Here is a 24812-nt window from a genome sequence, read left to right on the forward strand (position 1 = left end):
AATTAATGCACTATGGTATCAGAGGCCACTCCCTCAACTACCTAAAGTCATACCTTAGTAACAGAACTCAATATGTGTATGCAAATGATGCAAACTCCTCCACCCAACCAATCACAGTAGGAGTCCCACAAGGAAGTGTCCTTGGACCACTCCTCTTTCTCATCTACATCAATGATCTACCGAATGCATCACAGCTACCCAAACCCATATTATTTGCAGATGACACTACATATGTATTTTCCCACCCAAACGCAGTCATACTAGCAAACACAGTCAATGCTGAATTACAGAAAATATCTGCCTGGATGATGACTAACAAATTTACCTTGAACACTGATAAAACCTATGTCATTCAGTTTGGAAACAAAGCTGCAAATGATCCAATTAACATTACGCTAAATGGATCATCAGTCACAAGACTCACAGAGGGAAAATTCCTAGGTATCCACCTTGACAGTAGCCTTAAGTTCTGGACACACATACAACAAATCACCAAGAAAATCTCCAAGAATGTAGGCATACTATCAAAGATAAGGTACTAGGTTCCACAATCAGCTCTCCTGGCACTGTACCATTCACTCATATACCCTTATCTTACATATGGAATTTGTGCATGGGGATCAACAACATCCAATCACCTAAAACCCCTAATAACCCAGCAAAAGGCAGCAGTAAGAATGATAAATTCCCACTCCCACCAGCATACTCCACCAATTTTCAAGCCTGAATCTGCTTACCGTTAAGAACATCCATACTTATTCATGTGCCTACTACATACACAGAACAATACATGCAAATATAAACCCCCACTCAAACTTTTCCTCACCAACCTAAACAGGACACATGACCACAACACAAGACACAGATCTCTTTTTGATATACCTCGTGTCCATGTCACACTGTGTAAAAACTCTATGCACATAAAGGGCCCAAAAATATGGAATTCATTACCAGAAGATATTAAAGTAACCCAGTCTGAAAATCAATTTAAGACTTCTCAAAAGCCACTTAATCACCCTAGACTAAATGCTAAATACTCAGTATACATTTACTCACCTATGCACTCCCACATCATAACCGTAACAATCACATTGAACCTTTTACCCATTGTTGACATGAATATAATTGAATCATTGTTTTTCACAAAAGCATTTTAGAATATAAATACGTATATCTTTGTATTATACAAATTTTGATTCATTTATAATTAATATTCTACTGTACAACTATGAAATAATTACTTTCCTACTGTACAACTATGATATACTATTTCTTAGTATTAAGTAGAATGTAAGCCAATAATGTTAAGTTGGCCCATAATGCCAAGGCATAATAGAGGCTCTCTGTGAATTGCGTCCCACTATTGTATATACACAATCTCAATGTACTATTTGCAAAGACATTAAATAAATAAATAAATAAATAAAATCAGAAACTGAATTATGTATTGATAATTTCTGGAATCTCATTCATGTCTTCCTGTGTAAAAACTGACAAAAAATAGACATTAAATAAGGAACACATTTCCAGTTCGTTATCCATCAGCTGTCCATTCCCAGTTTTTAGAGGTCCTACTTTTTCCTTCACCTTCGTCCTATACACTTGAAAGAACCCCTTTGGATTAGTCTGACTCATTAGCAACTCTAATTTCATAATCATGTTTAGCCTTTCTAATCCCATTTTCTACTTCTCTTTTAAGCTGAACATACTGGTCAGTAAGGTTAACATCTCCTCTTTTGATGCGCATATAAATTCCCCTTTTCTCCCCTAATGGATGCTTTAGCCTCCTGTTAACCTATTTTGGATTGTTATTATTAGACCTAATTTGTCTCTGGGGAATGTATATACTCTGTGCACGTTGTACATTATTAACCCTTTGACTGTCGCAGGCCCCTTTCTGAAACTGTCCTTCTATGTTGCAAAACTTTTGAAAAAAAAAAAAAAATCTTAAGAAATGATAGAGAATCTTTTCCAGATGGTAATGACACCAAAAGTACGAAATTTGGTCAAAAACTCACGGAATTACGCTCCTGCGAAGTTAGTGGTCTCGGCGACATACGCATCTGCGATTTCGCCGACTTTGAGCCCTATTTTTGGCCAATTCCGTTGTTCCAGTTGACCAAACTCATAGCTATTTCTTTAATACTCCATTTTTCCTATCAATTGAGTACAAGAAACCGCCTATTTACTGATTTGAACTACCCAATCAAGTGGTCAGAAATTGGCAATTTGACCAATTTCACACAAATTAAAAAAGACGCAAATTTCAAAAATAGGGCCCAGAATAAACAATGTAGACATTCTTGGCACTAAAATAACATATCCTCTTTTCATTAGTCACATCTCTAGGGCCCCTCTTATATTACTATTGCTTTCTATTTTGATTTTTTTTCATACAAAAAATACAAAATTTACTGTTATGCAGACTACTGCATTATTGTAAAAATGGTATAAATAATATCAGTGCACTAGTGAAAGAATATTAGACTCCCCAGTTGATGTGTATTGGACGTGTGGTGTGATTTGTTTACTCTTGAACATTGGTAAAATCGAACATTTCTGCTACTTTGAGCTCAATTTCAAGGTTGTTTTCATCGTGAAACTAGTCAAAAATCATCTCTATTTCTGCAATATGTTTTCCATTTTTTCATGTGAGACCATGAAAACAAAAATATAACAATAAATAATATACGAAAATACACCTCAAAGTCGGCGTTTTAATCCAAAAAAACGGTCAGTTTTTTTTCTCATTATGCACTGCATGCTGCAGGATTTTTTTTGTGGTAAGTATGATCATCGTCAATAAAATCATTAGCTAGATTACCCCAATCGAGATTAGACAGGTGTTCCCCAAGTCCATTAAAATTGGTAGAACGAAAATAAGGGGCTTCAACCGTATTATCATTATTCTTGTATTCACAGTTAATGCTAAAAGTGGTGGATTTGTGATCACTTGCGCCAAGCTCTTCAGTGATCTCCTGATTATTTACGAGTGTTTCCTTATTTGACAAGACTAGGTCGAGCAAATTATTACCCCTGGTAAGCTGTTACACACTGCTTCAGAAAACAGCCCTGAACTGTTTCCATAAAGTCACTGGACTCCAGATTACTGGTCAAAGAAGTCTAGTCAATTTGACTAAAATTAAAATCCCCTACTATTACTACGTTATTGTGTCTAGAAGCCCTAACAATTTCGTCGCAAAAAAGTCTCCCTCTATCGTGATCCAAGCCTGGAGATCGATGTATTACATCTAGAATTAGTTTATCTTAACCTTCTACAAACTCTACCCAAACAGATTCTGTTAATGTTCCATCTATTTTTATAACTGTTTCAGTTAATACACTGACATCAAAGTTCCTAGCACATGCTACCAAATGTAGTTCATTAATCTTATTTCTTACACTTCGACTGTTAGCATAAAATACGATCATATGTTTTTTCTTCTGCACATTTTTCCTATTCACATTTGCTTTTACACAATTTCTGAAATTATCATTACCCAGCATTATTCCATGACTGTTATTATTAAGATTCATAATATCAAAGCCTAAGTCAATATATCCATACTCATTATTTTTCATTTCTAAACCCATACCTCTAACTAATCCTAGTTTAAAGTCCTAACAACCCCCTCAACTGAGCTAGCAAGAAAGCCCACACCTGCCCTGGATAAGTGAACCCCATCCCTGGCATACATGTAATCGGCCATAGAAGTGGTCCCAGTTGTCAATGAATGGTACTGCATTTTCCTTACAGTGTTTGTCCAGCCAACAATTAATACCAATTGCTCTGGGCAACCATTCATTTCCAACACCCCCTCTTGGCAAAATGCCACATATAACAGGGTGTCCCTCCTTCCTAATTATGTCTATTGCTGTCCTGAACCTTCTAACTAAATCCTCACTTCTACGCTTGCCTACATCATTGCCTTCAGCACTGAGGCAGATACATGTAATAGGATTAATCCCATTACGGTTCATGATGTTGTCAAGCCGACTAACAATATCCTCCATCCCAGCCCCAGGAAAGCAAACCATCTGTCTCCTACTCCTATCCTTCAAGCAGAAGGCCCTATCCGTATACCTAACCTGGCTATCCCCAACAACAACAGTTTTACCTTCCTTGGTGTCGTTCGTCGTGACAGTCCCAGCAGTCGACTCACATTCATCGGGAAGCAAGGAGAATGCATTAGATGTTTCCACAACAGTTTCCATGGCAGTCTCTTTCTTCTTCAACGTTTCTACCTTTCCATTCGTCTTTTTGATCATCAACTTTGTTCCATGCTGTCCAGCCACTGTCGAGGTTCCCTTCTTGACCTGAATACTCACAACAGGAGGACTACTACGAACACTATACATGCTGCCCAAAGAACATTTATTCCTTATAAAGAAATTAGATTGAAATAAAATGACCCAAAATGGATGAATAATAGGCTCAAATATCTTTTAGGGATGAAAAAAGGAATTTATTGATGTATCAAAAGAGGTGAAGGTCATCTTATAAATAGTATATTGACATTAAGAGGGACATTAAAAAGGGGATAAGAAAAACTAGAAGGGAGTACAAAATTGAAGTTGCTAGGGATTTGAAAACTAAACCAAAAAGATTTTTCCAGGTGTATAGAACAAAAGTTAGAGATAAGATAGGGGCCCTTAAAATTAACTATGGGCATCTTGCTAACAAAGAGAACAAAATGTGCTCGATTTTAAATAATTATTTTCTCTCTGTGTTTACACAGGAAGACACTAGCAATATCCCTGTAATTGATTTGTATAGTGGGCCTGAAGAAGATAAATTATGTAACATAGTCACTAGTGAAATGGTTACGAAACAAATAGACAGACAAACAAAATAAATCACCAGGTCCTGATGAGCTTTTTTCAAGGGTTCTTAAGGAATGCAAAACGGAACTCTGTGAACCATTAACTAATATTTTTAATTTATCTCTTCAAACAGGTGTAGTGTCTGATATGTGGAAGATAGCTAATGTAATTCCTATTTTTAAAGCAGGAGACAAGTCGTTACCATCAAATTACTGCGCAATAAGCCTGACCTCAATTGTGGTTGTGTGGAACGATCTTCCCAGCAGGGTGATCAAAGCTAGGACTTTGGGTAACTTTAAAAAGAGATTGGACAAATATATGAGTGGGAGGGGCTGGGTTTGATTTGTGTCATTGGGCACTAGAGTAAATTCTTGGGTAGCTTTGGGTAGAGGACCTGCCTTGTATGGGCCAGTAGGCCTTCTGTAGTGTTCCTCCATTCTTATGTTATGTTCTAATCAGTCCCTCAGCCTAGAGTCGATGTTGTCAGTCCATCACTCTTGAAAAGAATACAGCATATCTGCCGAGAAGTAGCTTAAATACCATAGGCAGGAGAGGCACAACAGTTGTAGGTGGTATCACATTTGTCCAATGTTACGCAGAGATGCAGTTATGATATATATGTCTTTCATATTTGTTCATCTTTCTAATATTACATTGCGATTACCATTGTTAAATGCTAAAACGAGAGTAATCAGCTTTATAATATTAAATATTCATTTTCATCTTTCCCAATTTTCATTATGTGTGTTTTGAATCAAGTGTGAGAGTAATGGTGGTTGGGGATTTCAATGCTAAAGTGGGTAAAAAGGTTATGGAGGGAATAGTAGGTAAATTTGGTGTGCCAGGGGTAAATGTAAATGGGGAGCCTTTAATTGAGCTATGTGTAGAAAGAGATTTGGTAATAAGTAATACAAATTTTATGAAAAAGAGGATAAATAAATATACAAGGTATGATGTAGCACGTAATGAAAGTAGTTTGTTAGATTATGTATTGGTGGATAAAAGGTTGATGGGTAGGCTCCAGGATGTATATGTTTATAGAGGGGCAACTGATATATCGAATCATTATTTAGTTGTAGCTACAGGTAGAGTAAGAGGTAGATGGGAAAAGAGGAAGGTGGCAACAACAAGTAAGAGGAAGGTGAAAGTGTACAAACTAAGGGAGGAGGAAGTTCGGGTGAGATATAAGCGACTATTGGCAGAAAGGTGGGCTAGTGCAAAGATGAGTAGTGGGGGAGGGGGGGTTGAAGAGGGTTGGAATAGTTTTAAAAATGCAGTATTAGAATGTGGGGCAGAAGTTTGTGGTTATAGGAGGGTGGGGGCAGGAGGAAAGAGGAGTGATTGGTGGAATGATGAAGTAAAGGGCGTGATAAAAGAGAAAAAGGTAGCTTATGAGAGGCTTTTACAAAGCAGAAGTGTTATAAGAAGAGCAGAGTATATGGAGATTAAAAGAAAGGTAAAGAGAGTGGTGAGAGAGTGCAAAAGGAGAGCAGATGATAGAGTGGGAGAGGCACTGTCAAGAAATTTTAATGAAAATAAGAAAAAATTCTGGAGTGAGTTAAACAAGTTAAGAAAGCCTAGGGAAAGTATGGATTGTCAGTTAAAAACAGAGTAGGGGAGTCAGTAGATGGGGAGAGGGGGGTATTAGGTAGATGGCGAGAATATTTTGAGGAACTTTTAAATGTTGAGGAAGAAAGGGAGGCGGTAATTTCATGCACTGGCCAGGGAGGTATACCATCTTTTAGGAGTGAAGAAGAGCAGAATGTAAGTGTGGGGGAGGTATGTGAGGCATTATGTAGAATGAAAGGGGGTAAAGCAGCTGGAACTGATGGGATCATGACAGAAATGTTAAAAGCAGGGGGGGATATAGTGTTGGAGTGGTTGGTACTTTTGTTTAATATATGTATGAAAGAGGGGAAGGTACCTAGGGATTGGTGGAGAGCATGTATAGTCCCTTTATATAAAATAAAGGGAAAGGGGACAAAAGAGATTGTAAAAATTATAGAGGAATAAGGAATTAAGAGTAAGATGGAGAATAGGATAGCAGATGAACAAGGAGGCTTTAGGAAAGGTAGGGGGTGTGTGGACCAGGTGTTTACAGTGAAACATATAAGTGAACAGTATTTAGATAAGGCTAAAGAGGTCTTTGTGGCATTTATGGATTTGGAAAAGGCATATGACAGGGTGGATAGGGGGGCAATGTGGCAGATGTTGCAAGTGTATGGTGTAGGAGGTAGGTTACTGAAAACAGTGAAGAGTTTTTACGAGGATAGTGAGGCTCAAGTTAGAGTATGTAGGAAAGAGGGAAATTATTTCCCAGTAAAAGTAGGCCTTAGACAAGGATGTGTGATGTCACCGTGGTTGTTTAATATATTTATAGATGGGGTTGTAAGAGAAGTAAATGCGAGGGTCTTGGCAAGAGGCGTGGAGTTAACAGATAAAGAATCACACACAAAGTGGGAGTTGTCACAGCTGCTCTTTGCTGATGACACTGTGCTCTTGGGAGATTCTGAAGAGAAGTTGCAGAGATTGGTGGATGAATTTGGTAGGGTGTGCAAAAAGAAGAAAATTAAAGGTGAATACAGGAAAGAGTAAGGTTATGAGGATAACAAAAAGATTAGGTGATGAAAGATTGGATATCAGATTGGAGGGAGAGAGTATGGAGGAGGTGAATGTATTCAGATATTTGGGAGTGGACATGTCAGCGGATGGGTCTATGAAAGATGAGGCGAATCATAGAATTGATGAGGGGAAAAGAGTGAGTGGTGCACTTAGGAGTCTGTGGAGACAAAGAACTTTGTCCTTGGAGGCAAAGAGGGGAATGTATGAGAGTATAGTTTTACCAACGCTCTTATATGGGTGTGAAGCATGGGTGATGAATGTTGCAGCAAGAAGAAGGCTGGAGGCAGTGGAGATGTCATGTCTGAGGGCAATGTGTGGTGTGAATATAATGCAGAGAATTCGTAGTTTGGAAGTTAGGAGGAGGTGCGGGATTACCAAAACTGTTGTCCAGAGGGCTGAGGAAGGGTTGTTGAGGTGGTTCGGACATGTAGAGAGAATGGAGCGAAACAGAATGACTTCAAGAGTGTATCAGTCTGTAGTGGAAGGAAGACGGGGTAGGGGTCGGCCTAGGAAAGGTTGGAGGGAGGGGGTAAAGGAGGTTTTGTGTGCGAGGGGCTTGGACTTCCAGCAGGCATGCGTGAGCGTGTTTGATAGGAGTGAATGGAGACAAATGGTTTTTAATACTTGATGTGCTGTTGGAGTGTGAGCAAAGTAACATTTATGAAGGGGTTCAGGGAAACCGGCAGGCCGGACTTGAGTCCTGGAGATGGGAAGTACAGTGCCTGCACTCTGAAGGAGGGGTATTAATGTTGCAGTTTAAAAACTGTAGTGTAAAGCACCCTTCTGGCAAGACAGTGATGGAGTGAATGATGGTGAAAGTTTTTCTTTTTCGGGCCACCCTGCCTTGGTGGGAATCAGCCAGTGTGATAAAAAAAAAAAAAAAAAAAAAAAAGTTTACTGAGTATACCAGGAAAAGTGTACAGTAGGGTTATAATTGAAAGAATTAGAGGTAAGACAGAATGTAGGATGGCGGATGAACAAGGAGGTTTCAGAGTGGGTAGGGGATGTGTAGATCAAGTGTTTACATTGAAGCATATATGTGAACAGTATTTAGATAAAGGTAGGGAAGTTTTTATTGCATTTATGGATTTAGAAAAGGCATATGATAGAGTGGATAGAGGAGCAATGTGGCAGATGTTGCAAGTATATGGAATAGGTGGTAAGTTACTAAATGCTGTAAAGTGTTTTTATGAGGATAGTGAGGCTCAGGTTAGGGTGTGCAGAAGAGAGGGAGACTACTTCCCGGTAAAAGTGGGTCTTAGACAGGGATGTGTAATGTCACCATGGTTGTTTAATATATTTATAGATGGGGTTGTAAAAGAAGTAAATGCTAGGGTGTTCGGGAGAGGGGTGGGATTAAATTATGGGGAATCAAATTCAAAATGGGAATTGACACAGTTACTCTTTGCTGATGATACTGTGCTTATGGGAGATTCTAAAGAAAAATTGCAAAGGTTAGTGGATGAGTTTGGGAATGTGTGTAACGGTAGAAAGTTGAAAGTGAACATAGAAAAGAGTAAGGTGATGAGGGTATGAAATGATTTAGATAAAGAAAAATTGGATATCAAATTTGGGAGGAGAAGTACGGAAGAAGTGAATGTTTTCAGATACTTGGGAGTTGACGTGTCAGCGGATGGATTTATGAAGGATGAGGTTAATCATAGAAATGATGAAGGAAAAAAGGCGAGTGGTGCGTTGAGGTATATGTGGAGTCAAAAAACGTTATCTATGGAGGCAAAGAAGGGAATGTATGAAAGTATAGTAGTACCAACACTCTTATATGGATGTGAAGCTTGGGTGGTAAATGCAGCAGCGAGGAGACGGTTGGAGGCAGTGGAGATGTCCTTTCTAAGGGCAATGTGTGGTGTAAATATTATGCAGAAAATTCGGAGTGTGGAAATTAGGAAAAGGTGTGGAGTTAATAAAAGTATTAGTCAGAGGGCTGAAGAGGGGTTGTTGAGGTGGTTTGGTCATTTAGAGAGAATGGATCAAAGTAGAATGACATGGAAAGCATATAAATCTATAGGGGAAGGAAGGCGGGGTAGGGGTCGTCCTCAAAAGGGTTGGAGAGAGGGGGTTAACCCTTTGAGGGTTTTCGTCGTACTAGTACGTCTTACGCGTAGGGGTTTTTGACGTACTAGTACTCATAAATTCTAGCGACCTCAAATCTAGTGGGAGAAAGCTGGTAGGCCTTCATATGAAAGAATGGGTCTATGTGGTCAGTGTGCACAGTCTAAAAAAATTCCTGCAGCACATGGTGCATAATGAGAAAAAAAAAACTTTTTCCATTTTTTTTTAACCCTTTGACTGTCGAAGGGCCCAATCCTGAAGTTGCTCCTGGTGTCGCAAAATATTCGAAAAAAAAAAAAATTATTTTTTCTTATGAAATGATAGAGAATCTTTCCCCGATTGTAAAGACACCAAAAAAACGAAATTTGATGGAAAACTGACGGAATTACGCTCTCGCGAAGTTAGCGACTTCGGCGATATTTAAAAATCGGCAATTTCGCCCACTTTGAGCCCTATTTTCGGCTAATTCCGTTATTCCAGTCAACCAAACTCATAACTATTTCTTCAGAACTCTATTTTTTCTATCGATTGAGCACAAGAAACTGCCCATTTACCGATTTCAACTACCCAATAACATGGTCAGAAATTTGCAATTTGGCCAATTTCACGAAAATTAAAAAATACGACAATTTCAAAATAAGGTCCAGAATGAACAATGCAGACATTCCTGGCTCTAAAATAAGATTTTCTTTGTTCATCAGTCATGTCTCCAGGTCCCTGTGATATTACTCTTGCTTTTTATTTTGAAATTTTATTCAAACAAAAAATAGAAGATTTACTGTTATGCAGACTACTGCAATACTGTAATAATTGTAAAAATTACATCAACCCATTCATGACTGTGTATTAGAATGGCTATTTGGACATTTATTGGACAATGACATCATTTGTTTACTTTTGAACATCGGCAAAAATCAAACATTTCCTGTACTTTGTGCTCCATTTCCAGGTTCTTTTTATGGTAAAATTAATCAAAATCACCTCCATTTCTATAATATAGTTTCCATTCTATCAAATGAGACCATGAAAACGAGAATACAACCACAAATACTATACGAAAATAGACCACAAAGTCGGCATTTTAATTAAAAAAAACGGTCGGAGTTTTTTTTTTCTCATTATGCACTGCGTGCTCCAGGATTTTTTTTATGTGGTGCACACTGACCACACAGACCCATTCTCTCACATGTGGGCCTTCTAGCTTTCTCCTGCCTGATTTGAAGCCGCTAGAATTTATGAGTATATATACGTCAAACACGGTACCTTACAAACGTATATATACGGCCGCGACAGTCAAAGGGTTAATAAATCAGCGACTTTGCAGTGTATTTTCGTATAGTATTTATTGTTGTATTCTAGTTTTCTTCGTCTCATTTTATAGAATGGAAGACATATTACTGAAATTGAGATGATTTTGACTGGTTTTACAATGAAAGGTGCCTTGAAATTGAGCTCAAAGTAGCAGAAATGTTCGATTTTTACCAAACTTCAAAAGTAAACAAATCGTGCCAAGCGTGCAATACACGTCAACTGGTGAGTCCAATATTCTTTCACAAGTGCACCAATAATATTTATACCATTTTTTACACTAATGCAGTAGTCTGCATAACAGTAAATCTTATATTTTTTGTGAGAATAAAAATTCAAAGTGGAAAGCAAAAGAATATAAGAGGGGCCTTGAGACGTGACTAATGACTAGAGGAAATGTCATTTTAGTGCCAGGAATGTCTTTCTTGTTTATTCTGGACCCTATTCCGAAATTGGCATCTTTTGAAATTTGTGTGAAATTGGCAAAATTGCTAAATTCTGACCACTGTACTGGATAGTTGAATTTATAAATGGGTGGTTTCTTGCACCCATTCGATAGAAAAAATGCAGTTCTAGCGAAATATTCATGTTTTTTGTCGACTAGTACAGTGAAATTGGCCGAAAATGGGGCTCAAAGTGGGCAAAATCGCCGATCCGTAAACATCGCCGAGACCGCTAACTTTGCGAGAGCATAATTCCGTAAGTTTTCTATCAAATTTCAAACTTTTGGTGTCGTTATGATCGGGAAAAGATTCTCTATCTTTTCATAAGAGAAAATAATTTTTTTTTTTTTTTAAATTTGGCCGACCCTGAGAACGAGTTTCGGAGAGGGCCTGTCGACCCTCAAAGGGTTAAAGGAGGTTTTGTGGGCGAGGGGCTTGGACTTCCAGCAAGCGTGTGTGAGCGTGTTAGATAGGAGTGAATGGAGACGAATGGTACTTGGGACCTGACGATCTGTTGGAGTGTGAGCAGGGTAATATTTAGTGAAGGGATTCAGGGAAACCGGTTATATTCATATAGTCGGACTTGAGTCCTGGAAATGGGAAGTACAATGCCTGCACTTTAAAGGAGGGGTTTGGGATACTGGCAGTTTGGAGGGATATGTTGTGTATCTTTATACGTATATGCTTCTAAGCTGTTGTATTCTGAGCACCTCTGCAAAAACAGTGATTATGTGTGAGTGTGGTGAAAGTGTTGAATGATGATGAAATATTTTCTTTTTGGAGATTTTCTTTCTTTTTTTGGGTCACCCTGCCTTGGTGGGAAACGGCTGACTTGTTGAAAAAAAAAAAAAATTATTCTGGTGAGGAAATGGGGTAACGACCAGTTTGTTTGGCCTCGCCTCTACACCACTCGCCTGAAGCGAGCTGACGTCAGGGTTGAGTGGGGTGGATTAAGCAGTACAGCAACTCTCTCGGTATAGAGGGGGTCTCCACAGCTTACTCATTTTAACCTAAGCGGTGAAGCTTTTGGACTAGAGCTTTATTCACTTAAGTCACCAGAAATTGTGGAATTTTCATTATACAGAAGTTCTTGCATATAGAGACTTCAAGTTTTCTAAGCCATCAGCCTAATCTCCTTAGAAAATAGAGAATAAAGTAACTTTTTGTTCAACTGAATATTAAAGGTTAATTCAACTAAGAATAAAGGTCTTCTTAATTCATAAGTGGTATATAAAGTCTGTTTATATATAATTAAGAATAAGGTACAACAAAATACTTTGTCTATAACAATATCTACTTTATATTAAAGATACATTTTACAAAGTTTTTCGATCTCCTTACAACCTTATTACGATATAACTAGAGAATAATTCTCATCAAAAAGTCCCCTAGACTAACAATGCCTACGGTTTATAAAGTTTATCGTAATATCCAATGTGAAAGTAGGTCATGCCCAAGGGTTAGGCAAGTGAAGAATTCCCTGTAGTAAGAGCCTCTCCTGCCTACGGTATATAAGCTACTTCTCCATAGATATGCTATATTCTTTTCAAGATTGATGGACTGACCACATCCATTCTAGGCTTTGTATGGGCTGATGAAGCCACTGTGTGGCAAAACGTTTCCTTATTAAAGATACCCAAGTGTTGCCCATGTGTCTAATATAACAACTTGTTGGTTCTCTGAACCATTCATCTACATTCCTGTCTGACACAGCAACATCTTGGGATCTTAATACAGGGAATTCTTCACTTGCCTAACCCTTGGGCATGACCTACTTCCACATTTAACAAATGTGATACCACCTACGACTGTTGCAACTCTCCTCCCTATGGTATATAAGCTACTTCTCCGCAGATGTGCTGTATTCTTTTTAAGATTAATGGACTGACCCCATCGACTGAAGGGTGAGGGACTGATTACCTCAAACTACTCCTGTTCACCATTCTCCTTTGTATGGACTGATGAAGCCACTGTGTGGCAAAACGTTTCCTCATTAAAGATACCCAAGTGTTGCACATGTCTAATTTATCAACTAAACCTATTACTGTCCTTGTCACCTAGTGCCACTGGCTTTCCAATATCCACCTCATTCTGCCTTACCTTTGATATACCTTTGAAGAATTTCGAGAGTATATCTACTCTCTGAGCCCGGCCATGAGCCAGGCTCGTCTGGTGCTCGCCTGGTCAACCAGACTGTTGCTGCTGCTGTTGCCACTGCCCCACATATCCATCACAGCCTGGTTGATCTGGCACCTGGTGAAGATACTTGTCTAGTTTCCTCTTGAAGGCTTCAACACTTGTTCCAGCAGTGTTTCTGATATCTTCTGGTAAGATGTTGAAAAGTCTGGGACCCCGGATGTTGATACAGTGTTCCCTTATTGTCCCCAATGCACACCTGCTCCTCACTGGGTTTATTTTACACTTCCTCCCATATCTCTCACTCCAGTATGTTGTTATGGCAGTGTGCAGATTTGGGACCAAGCCCTCGAGTACCTTCTTGGTGTATATTATCATGTACCTCTCTCTCCTCCGCTCCAATGAGTACATGTTCAAGACTTGCAGGCGTTCCCAGTAGTTTATGTGCTTTACTGGCTCAATGTGCGCCATAAACGATCTCTGTACAGTATTTGTTCCAGCTCCGATATTTCTCCTGCCCTGAATGAGGACATCAGCACTGAGCAATATTCTAAGTGAGGGAGCACTAACGATTTGAAGAGTGTCACTATCGGCATTGTTTCCCTTGTTTTGAAAGTTCTCAATACCCACCCAGTCATCTTTCTGGCTGTCATGATCTTTGTCTTGTTATGGTCTTTAAAAGAAAGGTCCGCCGACATAATTATTCCTAGGTCTTTTACGTGTTCCTTACGTTCTATTTGGTGACCCTCTTGAGTTTTGTATATAATGTTCCTGTTGAGTTCTTCATTCTTTCCATACCTAAGCAGCTGGAACTTATCACCATTGAACATCATGTTTTCCACTGCCCACTGGAAAACCCTGTTTATGTCTTCCTGTACTTTTTCAGTGTCCTCTATCGTACTGACTTTCATGCTTATTTTAGTGTCATCTGCAAATGATGATACAAAAGTGTGCTGGGTGTTTCTGTCTATGTCTGCTATGAGGATGAGAAACAGCAGAGGTGCCAGGACAGTGCCTTGGGGCACTGAGCTTTTGACCTCGCTGATGCTGGATCTTGCCCTGTTCAGTACTACTTTTTGTGTTGTATGCATTAGGAAATCGAAAATCCATCTGCCTACCTTCCCCGTAATGCCCATGGCCTTCCTTTTGTGCGCTATCACTCCATGATCACATTTGTCAAACGCCTTTGCAAAACCTGTGTAAATCACATCTGCGTTTTTGTCATCTTCCAGTGCCTCCATAATTCTGTCATAATGGTTCAGCAGCTGTGACAGACATGATCGTCCTGCTCTAAAACCATGCTGGTTTGGGTTATGTTGGTTGTGCCTATTACTAGTTCCCCTAGTACTCATATTACTACACAATGGGACTTCACTGTTTTCCTGCCAAAACCCATACCACTAACTATTCCTAGTTTAAAGTCCTAACAGCTCCCTCTACTGCAGTTGCCAGTGCCCCCACCCCAGACCTAGATAAGTGAATCCCATCCATGGCATACATGTCATTTCTGCCATAGAAGAGGTCCCAGTTGTCAATGAATGTTACCGCATTTTCCTTACAGTATTTGTCCAGCAAGCAATTGACACCAATTGCCCTGAACACCCATTCATTTCCAACTCCTCTCCTTGAGAAAATACCACATATGACAGGGTTCCCACCCTTCCTCCTAATTATCTTTATTGCTGACCTATACCTGCTAATCAGGTCCTCACTCCTACATCTATCAACATTGTTGCCTCCAGCACTGAAACAAATAATAAGATTGTTCCCATTACCTCTCATGATGTCATCCAGATGGCTAACAACATCCTTCATCTCAACCCCAGGAAAACACACCATCTGCCTCCTACTCCTATCCTTCAAGCAGATGGCCCTATCCATGTACCTAACCTGGCTATCCCCAACAACAACATTTTTACCTTTCTTGGGGTCATTCGTCATGATGTTCCCAGAAGTCAACTCACATTTATCAGTTAGCATGGAGAATGAGTCTGATGTTTCCACAACAGTTTCCTGGATCTTCGTTGATTCTACCTCTCCATTCGTCCTCTTGATCCTTAGCTTTGTCCCATGCTTTCCAGCCACTGTTCAGGTTCCTTTCTTGGCTTGAGGATTTTCAACAGGAGGATTACTACGAATCTTCTTGTTTTCCTCAGTCAGTCGCTGTATCTCAAGCTTAGCCCTCCTCAGTTCTTCCTTTAGCTGCTGGTAGAGTTGCTCAAGAGAGGACATCTAGTTCAAATTCACAGAGAGCACACAAGACACGTCTTCACAGAGTTAAGTACAGGTCACCACAGGCCAACACAAATTTGAAACTACCTTGGGTAGTTTCAAATTTGTGTTGGATAAATACACGAGTGAAAGGGGTTGGACGTGAGTGGGACCTGCACACGAGTAAATAGAATTATCAAAGCTTAATGCTTGGGCAACATTGAAAATTGAGTTGGTGGGACGGATTGTGAAGGACCTGCCTAGTATGGGCCAACAGGCCTGCTGAAGTGTATTATTATTATTAGTAGTACATATGTAATAATAATAACTATTATTATAAGAACATAAGAATGGAGGAACACTGCAGAAGGCCTACTGATCCATACAAGGCAGGTCCTTATCAAAATGACCTCTACCCAAAGCTACCCAAGAAGTTGCTCCCGTACTCAATGACACCAATCAAACCCAGCCCCTCCCACTCGTAAATTTGTCCAATCTCTCTTTAATGCTATCCAAGGTCCTAGCCTCGATCATCCTACTGGGAAGATTGTTCCACGCACCCACAACTCTGTTAGAAAACCAGTACTTACCTATGTCCTTTCTAAATCTAAATTTATCCAACTTAAATTCATTATTTCTGGTTCTTACCTAGTTCAACACCCTCAGTACTTTAATATATCCTTTGTTTATGCCCGTCATCCACTATACACTTCAATGATATCTCTCCTCATTCTACATCTCTCCAAAGAGTGGAGATTTAAGGCTTTAAGTCTATCTTCATACGGGAGATTCCTTACACAGTAAATTAATTTAGTCATTCTTCTCTGTATGTTCTCCAATGAATCTACATCCATCCTGTAGTGAGACCAAAACTGAGCAGCATAATCTAAATGAGGCCTCACTAGTGATGTATAGAGCTGTAAAATAACTTTTGGACTTCTGTTACTTATACTTCTTGAGATAAATCCTAGTAATCTGTTAGCCTTGTTATTATTATTATTATTATTAATTTAGGGAAGTGGAGCACAGATCCAATTCCCTTGATCAAGAGCCCCTCACTAAGGAACCTCCCTTGAGGGAAAAGTTCACATCCTGAAATTTCGTTCGTATCCAGAAGCAAAAAATCAATCGAGTGACTGTTCATATCCTGAAAAATTTGCATGGTGGGGCATTCATAAGCCAAGGTTCCTTTGTATATTAATTAAATTTAAACTTTATATTAGTTACCTCATGCATATGTGTACAGGGTATCTATTTTGGAAATGAAAGGTACAATCAAATAACTATTTCTAATATTTTTACTAGGTAAAAACAGACAGGTGGTAAAAAGTCAATGCATAATTAAAACTATTTCATACTTATTATGAGAAATATACATATATAATTTCTGATGTTTTTACCTGATAGGTTCCATTGATGAAATGGACGGGTATAGCATGGGGTAGCGAGTGGTGATAGGGATTCTTTAGTAAAATAGAAAGGACTTCCATTCGAGATGGTTTAGCCTCTCGACCTCCATGTTCCAAAGTTCTTTCAAGCGCTCGCTGACAATATGCAGCATACTTTCCTACCTCAGTTCTGTTAATACAAATAAATTATGTTCAATGATGAAACAAATATTAATGTGAATAACTGCAAAAGAGTAATGTAATGTATTCAATATAGACGAGACAAAATAAATTTGATATATTCAGTGTTATGACAGTAATATAAAAACTAGTTTTGTGTCAATCTTACAAAACACACTATATCGAGATGCTGTACCAACACACACACTATACATGTATAAGAATAGTATATCCATACACAGACAGGCACGCACATGCTGTGCATACACACACACAGGAAACGTTGTGTTGGTACGTGATGAGGTATCAGAGAGGGCACATGTGTTGAGTGGGGTTCCACAGGGGTCAGTCCTAGGGCAAGTGCTGTTTGTTGTATATGTGAATGATATGACAGAAGGGATACATTCAGAGGTGTTCCTGTTCACAGATGATGTGAAACTAATGAGGAGAATATAAGTGGACAAGGATCAATTAAGACTACAAGAGGATCTGGACAGGCTGCAAGCCTGGTCTGACTATACAGTGGCGGCTCGACAAAAAGTAGAATGAGGGGAGTGCGTGACTGCAAGCCTCATAGAACAGCATAATAAATGTTACTAAAGTAATAATTTTTAAAATTTAACTGGGTGTATGCTGAATCGGATGCAGCTCCTTGCTGCCACATGTAACACCAGTAATACGTATACTACTGTACCGCATCAAACTTCTATGTTCAAACATTTATCTCGTTTCAAAAAAAAAAACTAAAAATTTGCTTATAAATACATTGAAAACATACAACAGATTTTTCCTGTAATATATTTGTCAGTTGCAAATTATTTTAGCATAAGGCTGATGAAGTCATATGTCTGGCAGTGAGCATCTGGGGGGACTGCAGCTCCTATGGACAAGCTGCCACTGCAAATAGCTCATGGAGTTTAATCCCACCAACTTCAAAGTCATGAAGATAGGGAAAAAACAAAGAAGACCACAGACAGAGTACAGCCTAGGGGCTAAAAGGCTGCAAGAATCACTCAAGGAAAAGGATCTTGGGGAACATCATATCAGGTACATCTCCTGAAGTGCACATCGGCCAAATAACCGCTGCACCATATGGGCACCTGGCAAACCTAAGAATAGCATTTCGACATCTAGGTAAGGAATCATTCACGACACTGTACACCGTGTACCTCAGGCCTATATCAGAGTATGCAGCACCAATTTGGAACCCACACCTGGTCAAACACATCAAGAAATTGGAGAAAGTGCAAAAGTTTGCAACAAGACTAGTCCCAAAGCTAAGCAAGCTGAGTAAAGGTTAAGGGAATTCAACCTGATGACACTGGAAGACTGGAGGGATATGGGGGGGGGGATATGATAATGACATAAAATAATGAGAGGAACTGACAAGGTGGACAGGGCCAGAATGTTTCAGAGATGGGTCACAGGAACAAGGGGACACAACTGGAGGTTAACAATTCAGATGAGTCATAGTCATGTAAGGAGTATTTCCTCAGCCTTAGATATGTCAGGATATGGAACAATTAGTCGAGACAGGATCCATACATAGCTTTAAGATGAAGTATGATAGGCTCTTGGAACAGGGAAAGAGTGGACCTAGTAGCAACTAGCAAAGAGGTGGGGCCAGGAGCTATGACTTGACCTTTGCAACCACAAATAGGTGAGTACAGTGTGTGTAGAGTCACCTAGTTGCACTCATCTAGTAGTGGTTGCAATGTTCAAGTCACAGCTCCTGGCCCCACCTCTTCACTGGTCGCTACTAGGACACACTTCCTGCTCCATGAGCTTTATCATACCTCTTCTTAAAGCTAAGTATGGATCCTGCCTCCACTACATCACTTCCCAGACTATTCCACTTCCTGACAACTCTGTGACTGAAGAAATACTTCCTAACATCCCTGTGATTCATCTGAGTTTTCAACTTCCAACTGTGACCCCATGTTGCTGTGTTCCACCTCTGGAACATCCTGTCTCTGTTCACCTTGTTGATTCCTCTCAGTATCTTATGTCATTATCATATCCCCCCTATCTCTCCTAGAAGGTGGGGAAGGGAATGGGGGACCTGGCAGTGTGCTCTGGGATTCTGCAGCATAGTTTGGGGTGGGGACTGTAAGTGTGGATTGTGGTTTGTGTTGAGATATCGTGTTTGGTTGTGGGGTTCTGGGGGTGGTTCGGTGTGCACTTGCGTTTGTTGCTTTGCCCTGCTTTGGTTGACCTCTGCTGATTCTGTCCTTGTCTCTCTTTCTAGCCCTTTTCACTTCTGTGTCCTCTCCCTCAGCTGCTGTCATTCTGTTTTTGTTTTGTCTCAGTCTAAGAACATCCTCTTGCATGTTGGTGATTCCTTCAGCTGTGGTTTCTCTTGCAGGATCCTGTTTTGCACTGTTTCTGTCTTGAAAATCACCTTGACCAGCCGATTTCTCCCCTTCAAGTACCCCCCTATTCTCTGAAAATTTACTATCTCAATCATGTCCTCTTTGCCTATGTTTTCAATCTCCTGTTTTTCTTCCTGCTGTCTTTCAATGTGCCCTCCCTTTGCTCTCCTGAAGCCCATGAATAAACACCCACCTGTCCCTCTCCTCCTCCCATTGCCTTTCCCTCTGCATCTCTGGTTCCCACTTGTATATGGCCATTTTCTTCCTTTTTTTTTCCTGTAGCTCTTGGTGGCATGGTCATGCCTCTACATGTGACCCATTTCCCTTGCCACCTTCTCCCCCCTACCTTACCACTATCCCTGCTCCCAACTGCTCTCCCTCTTCATTCCTTGGCCCTGCTTGGTAGGATGATAGGGTCTAAGCATAAGTTATGTCTCCTTTCCATTGGGCTCCTCGTTCAGTAGGGGTGTACCAGCTTCAGTTGCTATGTCTCTTCTGAGCAATACCCCTGTAACTCGCTTCAGCCCATCTACCTCATATTCTAGGGCCCTTATCCTGGCTTCTGCAGTTTCGACTTGTGACTCCCATTTCTTCTTCTCCTCCTCCTCCATCCTCTTATCTAATTCAGCAGAAAACTCTGCCTCCATTATTTTCTCCAGTTCCGCAGAAAACTAACCTAGTCATTGACTGCTTTCCTCCTGATGTGGCTATACAACAGCTTCAGGTCAGACTTGACTTTTGATGCCATGTCATTTTCAAATTGTCACTGAGCCTCCCTTCTTATCTGTGCATATTCGTTTCTGGCTCTTCGGCTAATCTCTTTATTTTCCTGAGTTCTTTGTCTCTGTACCTTTTCCATTCTCTAGTACATCTAGTTTTTGCCTCCCTACACCTTTGGGTGAACCAAGGACTCGTTCTGGTCTTCCCATTATTTCTGTTTCCCTTGGGAACAAACCTCTCCTCTGCCTCCTTGTAGTTTGTTGTCACATAGTCCATCATTTCTTGTACTGGTTTTCCTGTCAGTTCTCTCTCCCACTGAATGTCTTGCAGGAAGTTCCTCATGCTTGAGCAGTCCCCCCTTTTGTAGTTTTTCCCATCATATTCCTGCTACTCTCTCCACTTGTAGCTCAACTATGTAGTTAAAGCACAGAACCACATGATCACTCACTCCTAGGGGCCTTTCATACATGATATCCTCGATGTCTGAATTACTCAAGGTGAATACAAGGTCCAGTCTTGCTGGACCATTCTCACCTCTCTCTCTCTCTCTCTCTCTCTGGTAGTGTCTCTAACATGTTGATGCATGAGGTTTTCCAGTACCAGTGTGTGTGTGTGTGTGTGTGTGTGTGTGTGTGTGTGTGTGTGTGTGTGTGTGTGTGTGTGTACTCACCTATTTGTGGTTGCAGGGGTCGATTCACAGCTCTGTGTGTGTGTGTGTGTGTGTGTCTGTGTGTGTGTGTCTGTCTGTGTGTGTGTGTGTCTGTGTGTGTGTGTGTGTGTGTGTCTGTATGTGTGTGTGTGTCTGTGTGTGTGTGTCTGTGTGTGTGTGTGTGTGTGTGTGTGTCTGTGTGTGTGTGTGTCTGTGTGTGTGTGTGTGTGTGTGTGTGTGTGTGTGTGTGTGTGTCTGTGTCTGTCTGTGTGTGTCTGTGTCTGTGTGTGTGTGTGTGTCTGTGTCTGTGTGTGTGTCTGTGTGTGTGTGTGTGTGTGTGTGTGTGTCTGTGTGTGTGTCTGTGTGTGTCTGTGTGTGTCTGTGTATGTGTGTGTGTGTGTGTGTGTGTGTGTGTGTGTGTGTGTGTGTGTGTGTGTGTGTGTCTGTGTGTGTGTGTGTGTGTGTGTGTGTGTGTGTGTGTCTGTGTGTGTCTGTGTGTGTGTGTGTCTGTGTGTGTGTGTGTCTGTGTGTGTGTGTGTCTGTGTGTGTGTGTGTCTGTGTGTGTGTCTGTGTGTGTGTGTGTGTGTGTGTGTGTGTGTGTGTGTGTGTGTGTGTGTGTGTGTGTGTGTGTGTGTGTGTGTGTGTGTGTGTGTGTGTGTGTGTGTGTGTGTGTGTGTGTGTGTGTGTGTGTGTGTCTGTACTCACCTATTTCTGGTTGCAGGGGTCGAATCATAGCTCCTGGCCCCACGTCTTCGCTGACTGCTACTAGGTCCTCTCTCTCTCCCTGCCCCATGAGTTTTATCATACCTCACCTTAAAACTATGTATGGTTCCCGCCTCCACTACGTCACTTTCTAGGCTATTCCACTTCCTGACGACTATGACTGAAGAAATACTTCCTAACATCCCTTTGATTCATCTGAGTCTTCAACTTCCAATTGTGACCTCTTGTGTCTGTGTCCCATCTCTGGAACATCCTATCTCTGTCCACCTTGTCTATTCCGTGCAGTATTTTATATGTCGCTATCATGTCTCCCCTGACCCTCGTGTCCTCCAGTGTCGTCAGGCCGATTTCCCTCAACCTTTCTTCGTAGGACATTTCCCTTAGCTCTGGGACTAGTCTTGTTGCAAACCTTTGTACATTAACTTCTTGACGTGCTTGACCAGGTGTGGGTTCCAGACTGGTGCTGCATACTCCAGTATGGGCCTGACATAAATGGTATACAGAGTCTTGAACGAATCCTTACTGAGGTATCGGAACGCTATCCGTAGATTTGCCAGGTGCCCCTATGCTGCAGCAGTTATCTGATTGATGTGCACCTCAGGAGATATGCTCGGTGTTATACTCACCCCCAGATCATTTTCCTCGAATGAGGTTTGCAGTCTTTGGCCATCTAAATTATGTTGTGTCTGCGGTCTTCTTTGCCCTTCCCCAATCTTCATGACTTTGCATTTGTCAGGGTTAAACTCAAGGAGCCAGTTGCTGGACCAGGCTTGTAGCCTGTCCAGGTCTCTTTGTAGTCCTGCCTCATCCTCATTCGATTTGATTCTTCTCATTAACTTCACATCATCTGCAAACAAGGACACTTCTGAGTCTATCCCTTCCGTTATGTCGTTCACATATACCAAGAACAGCACAGGTCCTAGGACTGACCCCTGTGGAACCCCACTTGTCACAGGCACCCACTCTGACACCTCGTCATGTACCATGACTCTTTGTTGCCTCCCTGTCAGGTATTCTCTGATCCATTGCAGTGCCTTTCCTGTTATGTGTGCCTGATCCACTAGCTTTTGCAGTAACCTCTTGTGAGGAACGTGTCGAAGGCCTTCTTGCAGTCCAAAAAAATGCAGTCGATCCACCCCTCTCTCTCTTGTCTTACTTCTGTCACCTTGTCATAAAACTCTAGTAGGTTTGTGACACAGGATTTTCCTTCCCTGAAACCGTGCTGGTTGTCAATTATACACTTGTTTCTTTCCAGGTGCTCCACCACTCTCCTCCTGATGATCTTCTCCATGACCTTGCATACTATACACATTAGTGATACAGGTCTGTAGTTTAGTGCCTCATGTCTGTCTCCCTTTTTAAAAATTGGGACTACATTTGCCATCTTCCATACCTCATGGAGTTGCCCAGTTTCAAATGATGTGTTGAAGTTCTTTGTTAATGGCACACACAATATCTCTGCTCCCTCTTTAAGGACCCACGGAGAGATGTCTGGTCTCACCGCCTTTGAGGTGTCAAGTTCGCATAGCAGCTTCTTCACCTCCTCCTTGGTTATATGTACCTCATCCAGCACTTGCTCTGTGTGTGTGTGTGTGTGTGTGTGTGTGTGTGTGTGTGTGTGTGTGTGTACTCGCCTAGTTGAGGTTGCAGGGGACGAGTCCAAGCTCCTGGCCCTGCCTCTTCACTGTGTGTGTGTGTGTGTATGTGTGTGTGTCTGTGTGTGTGTGTGTGTGTGTGTGTCTGTGTGTGTGTGTGTGTGTGTGTCTGTGTGTGTGTGTGTCTGTGTGTGTGTGTGTCTGTGTGTGTGTGTGTGTGTGTGTCTGTGTGTGTGTGTGTCTGTGTGTGTGTGTGTGTGTGTGTCTGTGTGGTGTCTGTGTGTGTGTGTGTGTGTGTGTGTGTGTGTGTCTGTGTGTGTGTGCCTGTGTGTGCCTGTGTGTGTGTGCCTGTGTGTGTGTGCACGCCTGTGTGTGTGTGTGTGTGTGTGTGTGTGTGTGTGTGTGTGTGTGTGTGTGTGTGTGTGTGTGTGTGTGTGTGTGTGTCTGTGTGTCTGTGTGTCTGTGTGTGTCTGTGTGTGTGTCTGTGTGTGTGTCTGTGTGTGTGTCTGTGTATGTGTGTGTGTGTCTGTGTGTGTGTGTGTGTGTGTCTGTGTGTGTGTGTGTGTGTGTGTGTCTGTGTGTGTGTGTCTGTGTGTGTGTCTGTGTGTGTGTCTGTGTGTGTGTCTGTGTGTGTGTGTGTGTGTGTGTGTGTGTGTGTGTGTGTGTGTGTGTGTGTGTGTGTGTGTGTGTGTGTGTGTGTGTGTGTGTGTGTGTCTAAACTACTAGCTATGATCTGCAGTAAGTCAATTCATATGGATCAGCTGCCAGAAATCTTTAAGACACAAGAGTTGTCCCCATATATAAGAAGGGTGACAGACAAGAGGCAGTAATTACAGACTGGTTTATCTGACATGCATACCTTCCACGGTAATGAAGTACCTTATCAGGAAGAGTGATAGAACACTGACAGAGAAGTGGTTTCATAAACAATAACCAGCATTGGTTTAGGGATGGTAGATCAAGTTGTGTCCTACTAACTTGTTGGAGTTCTAAGATAAAGTAATAAATGTGAACAAGATTGAGGGGGTTGGGTTGGATGGACTGCATTTTCTTAGATTGCAAGAAGGCATCTGATACTGTATCACACAAGACTGGAGAAAAAAAAAACTTCAAAAGCAGGCAGGTGGAGGGATCTGGTGGATCAAAAGAGTACCTTAGGGTGAGTAAGAGATGCCAGAATGGGGAAGAGTAGCAATCAGAGTTCCACAAGGACTGGTATTAGGGTCAGTACTATTTCTGGTTTATGTGAAGACATACCAAATGGAATTGAGTTAGATGTATCTCTGTTTGCTGATGATGTAATACTAACGAGAATACAAACAAATGAGGACTGGGAGAGGCTGCAAATGAATCTGGGCAAACTAGAAGGTTGGTCAGATAAATGGTTGCTTAACCCTTAAAACTGTGCAAACATAGATCTACGTTTGTACCGCTAGCACTCCAAACGTAGATCTATGTTTTATTTTTCCTGCCTCCAAATTTGGCATGATTGGCCTGAGATGCCTGGTCAGTATAGAATGGGTCTTAACACTCGGTGTGTCCAGTATTAAAAAATTCTGAGACCACTTAGT

General features: G+C 41.0%; 1 protein-coding gene across 1 annotated transcript in view; it reads right to left on the reverse strand.

Moving 5' to 3' along the window:
• LOC128685932 (uncharacterized protein CG43867) overlaps positions 1 to 24812 on the reverse strand; it is a 1104857-nt gene that overhangs the window by 194988 nt on the left and 885057 nt on the right. Inside the window, exon 21 of the mRNA XM_070083118.1 lies at positions 17015 to 17192. Within this exon, the coding sequence (XP_069939219.1) occupies positions 17015 to 17192 (178 nt within the window). The remainder of the gene's footprint in view (positions 1 to 17014; positions 17193 to 24812) is intronic.

Source organism: Cherax quadricarinatus, chromosome 9 (assembly GCF_038502225.1).
Source record: "Cherax quadricarinatus isolate ZL_2023a chromosome 9, ASM3850222v1, whole genome shotgun sequence".
Classification (NCBI taxonomy): Eukaryota; Metazoa; Arthropoda; class Malacostraca; order Decapoda; family Parastacidae; genus Cherax; species Cherax quadricarinatus.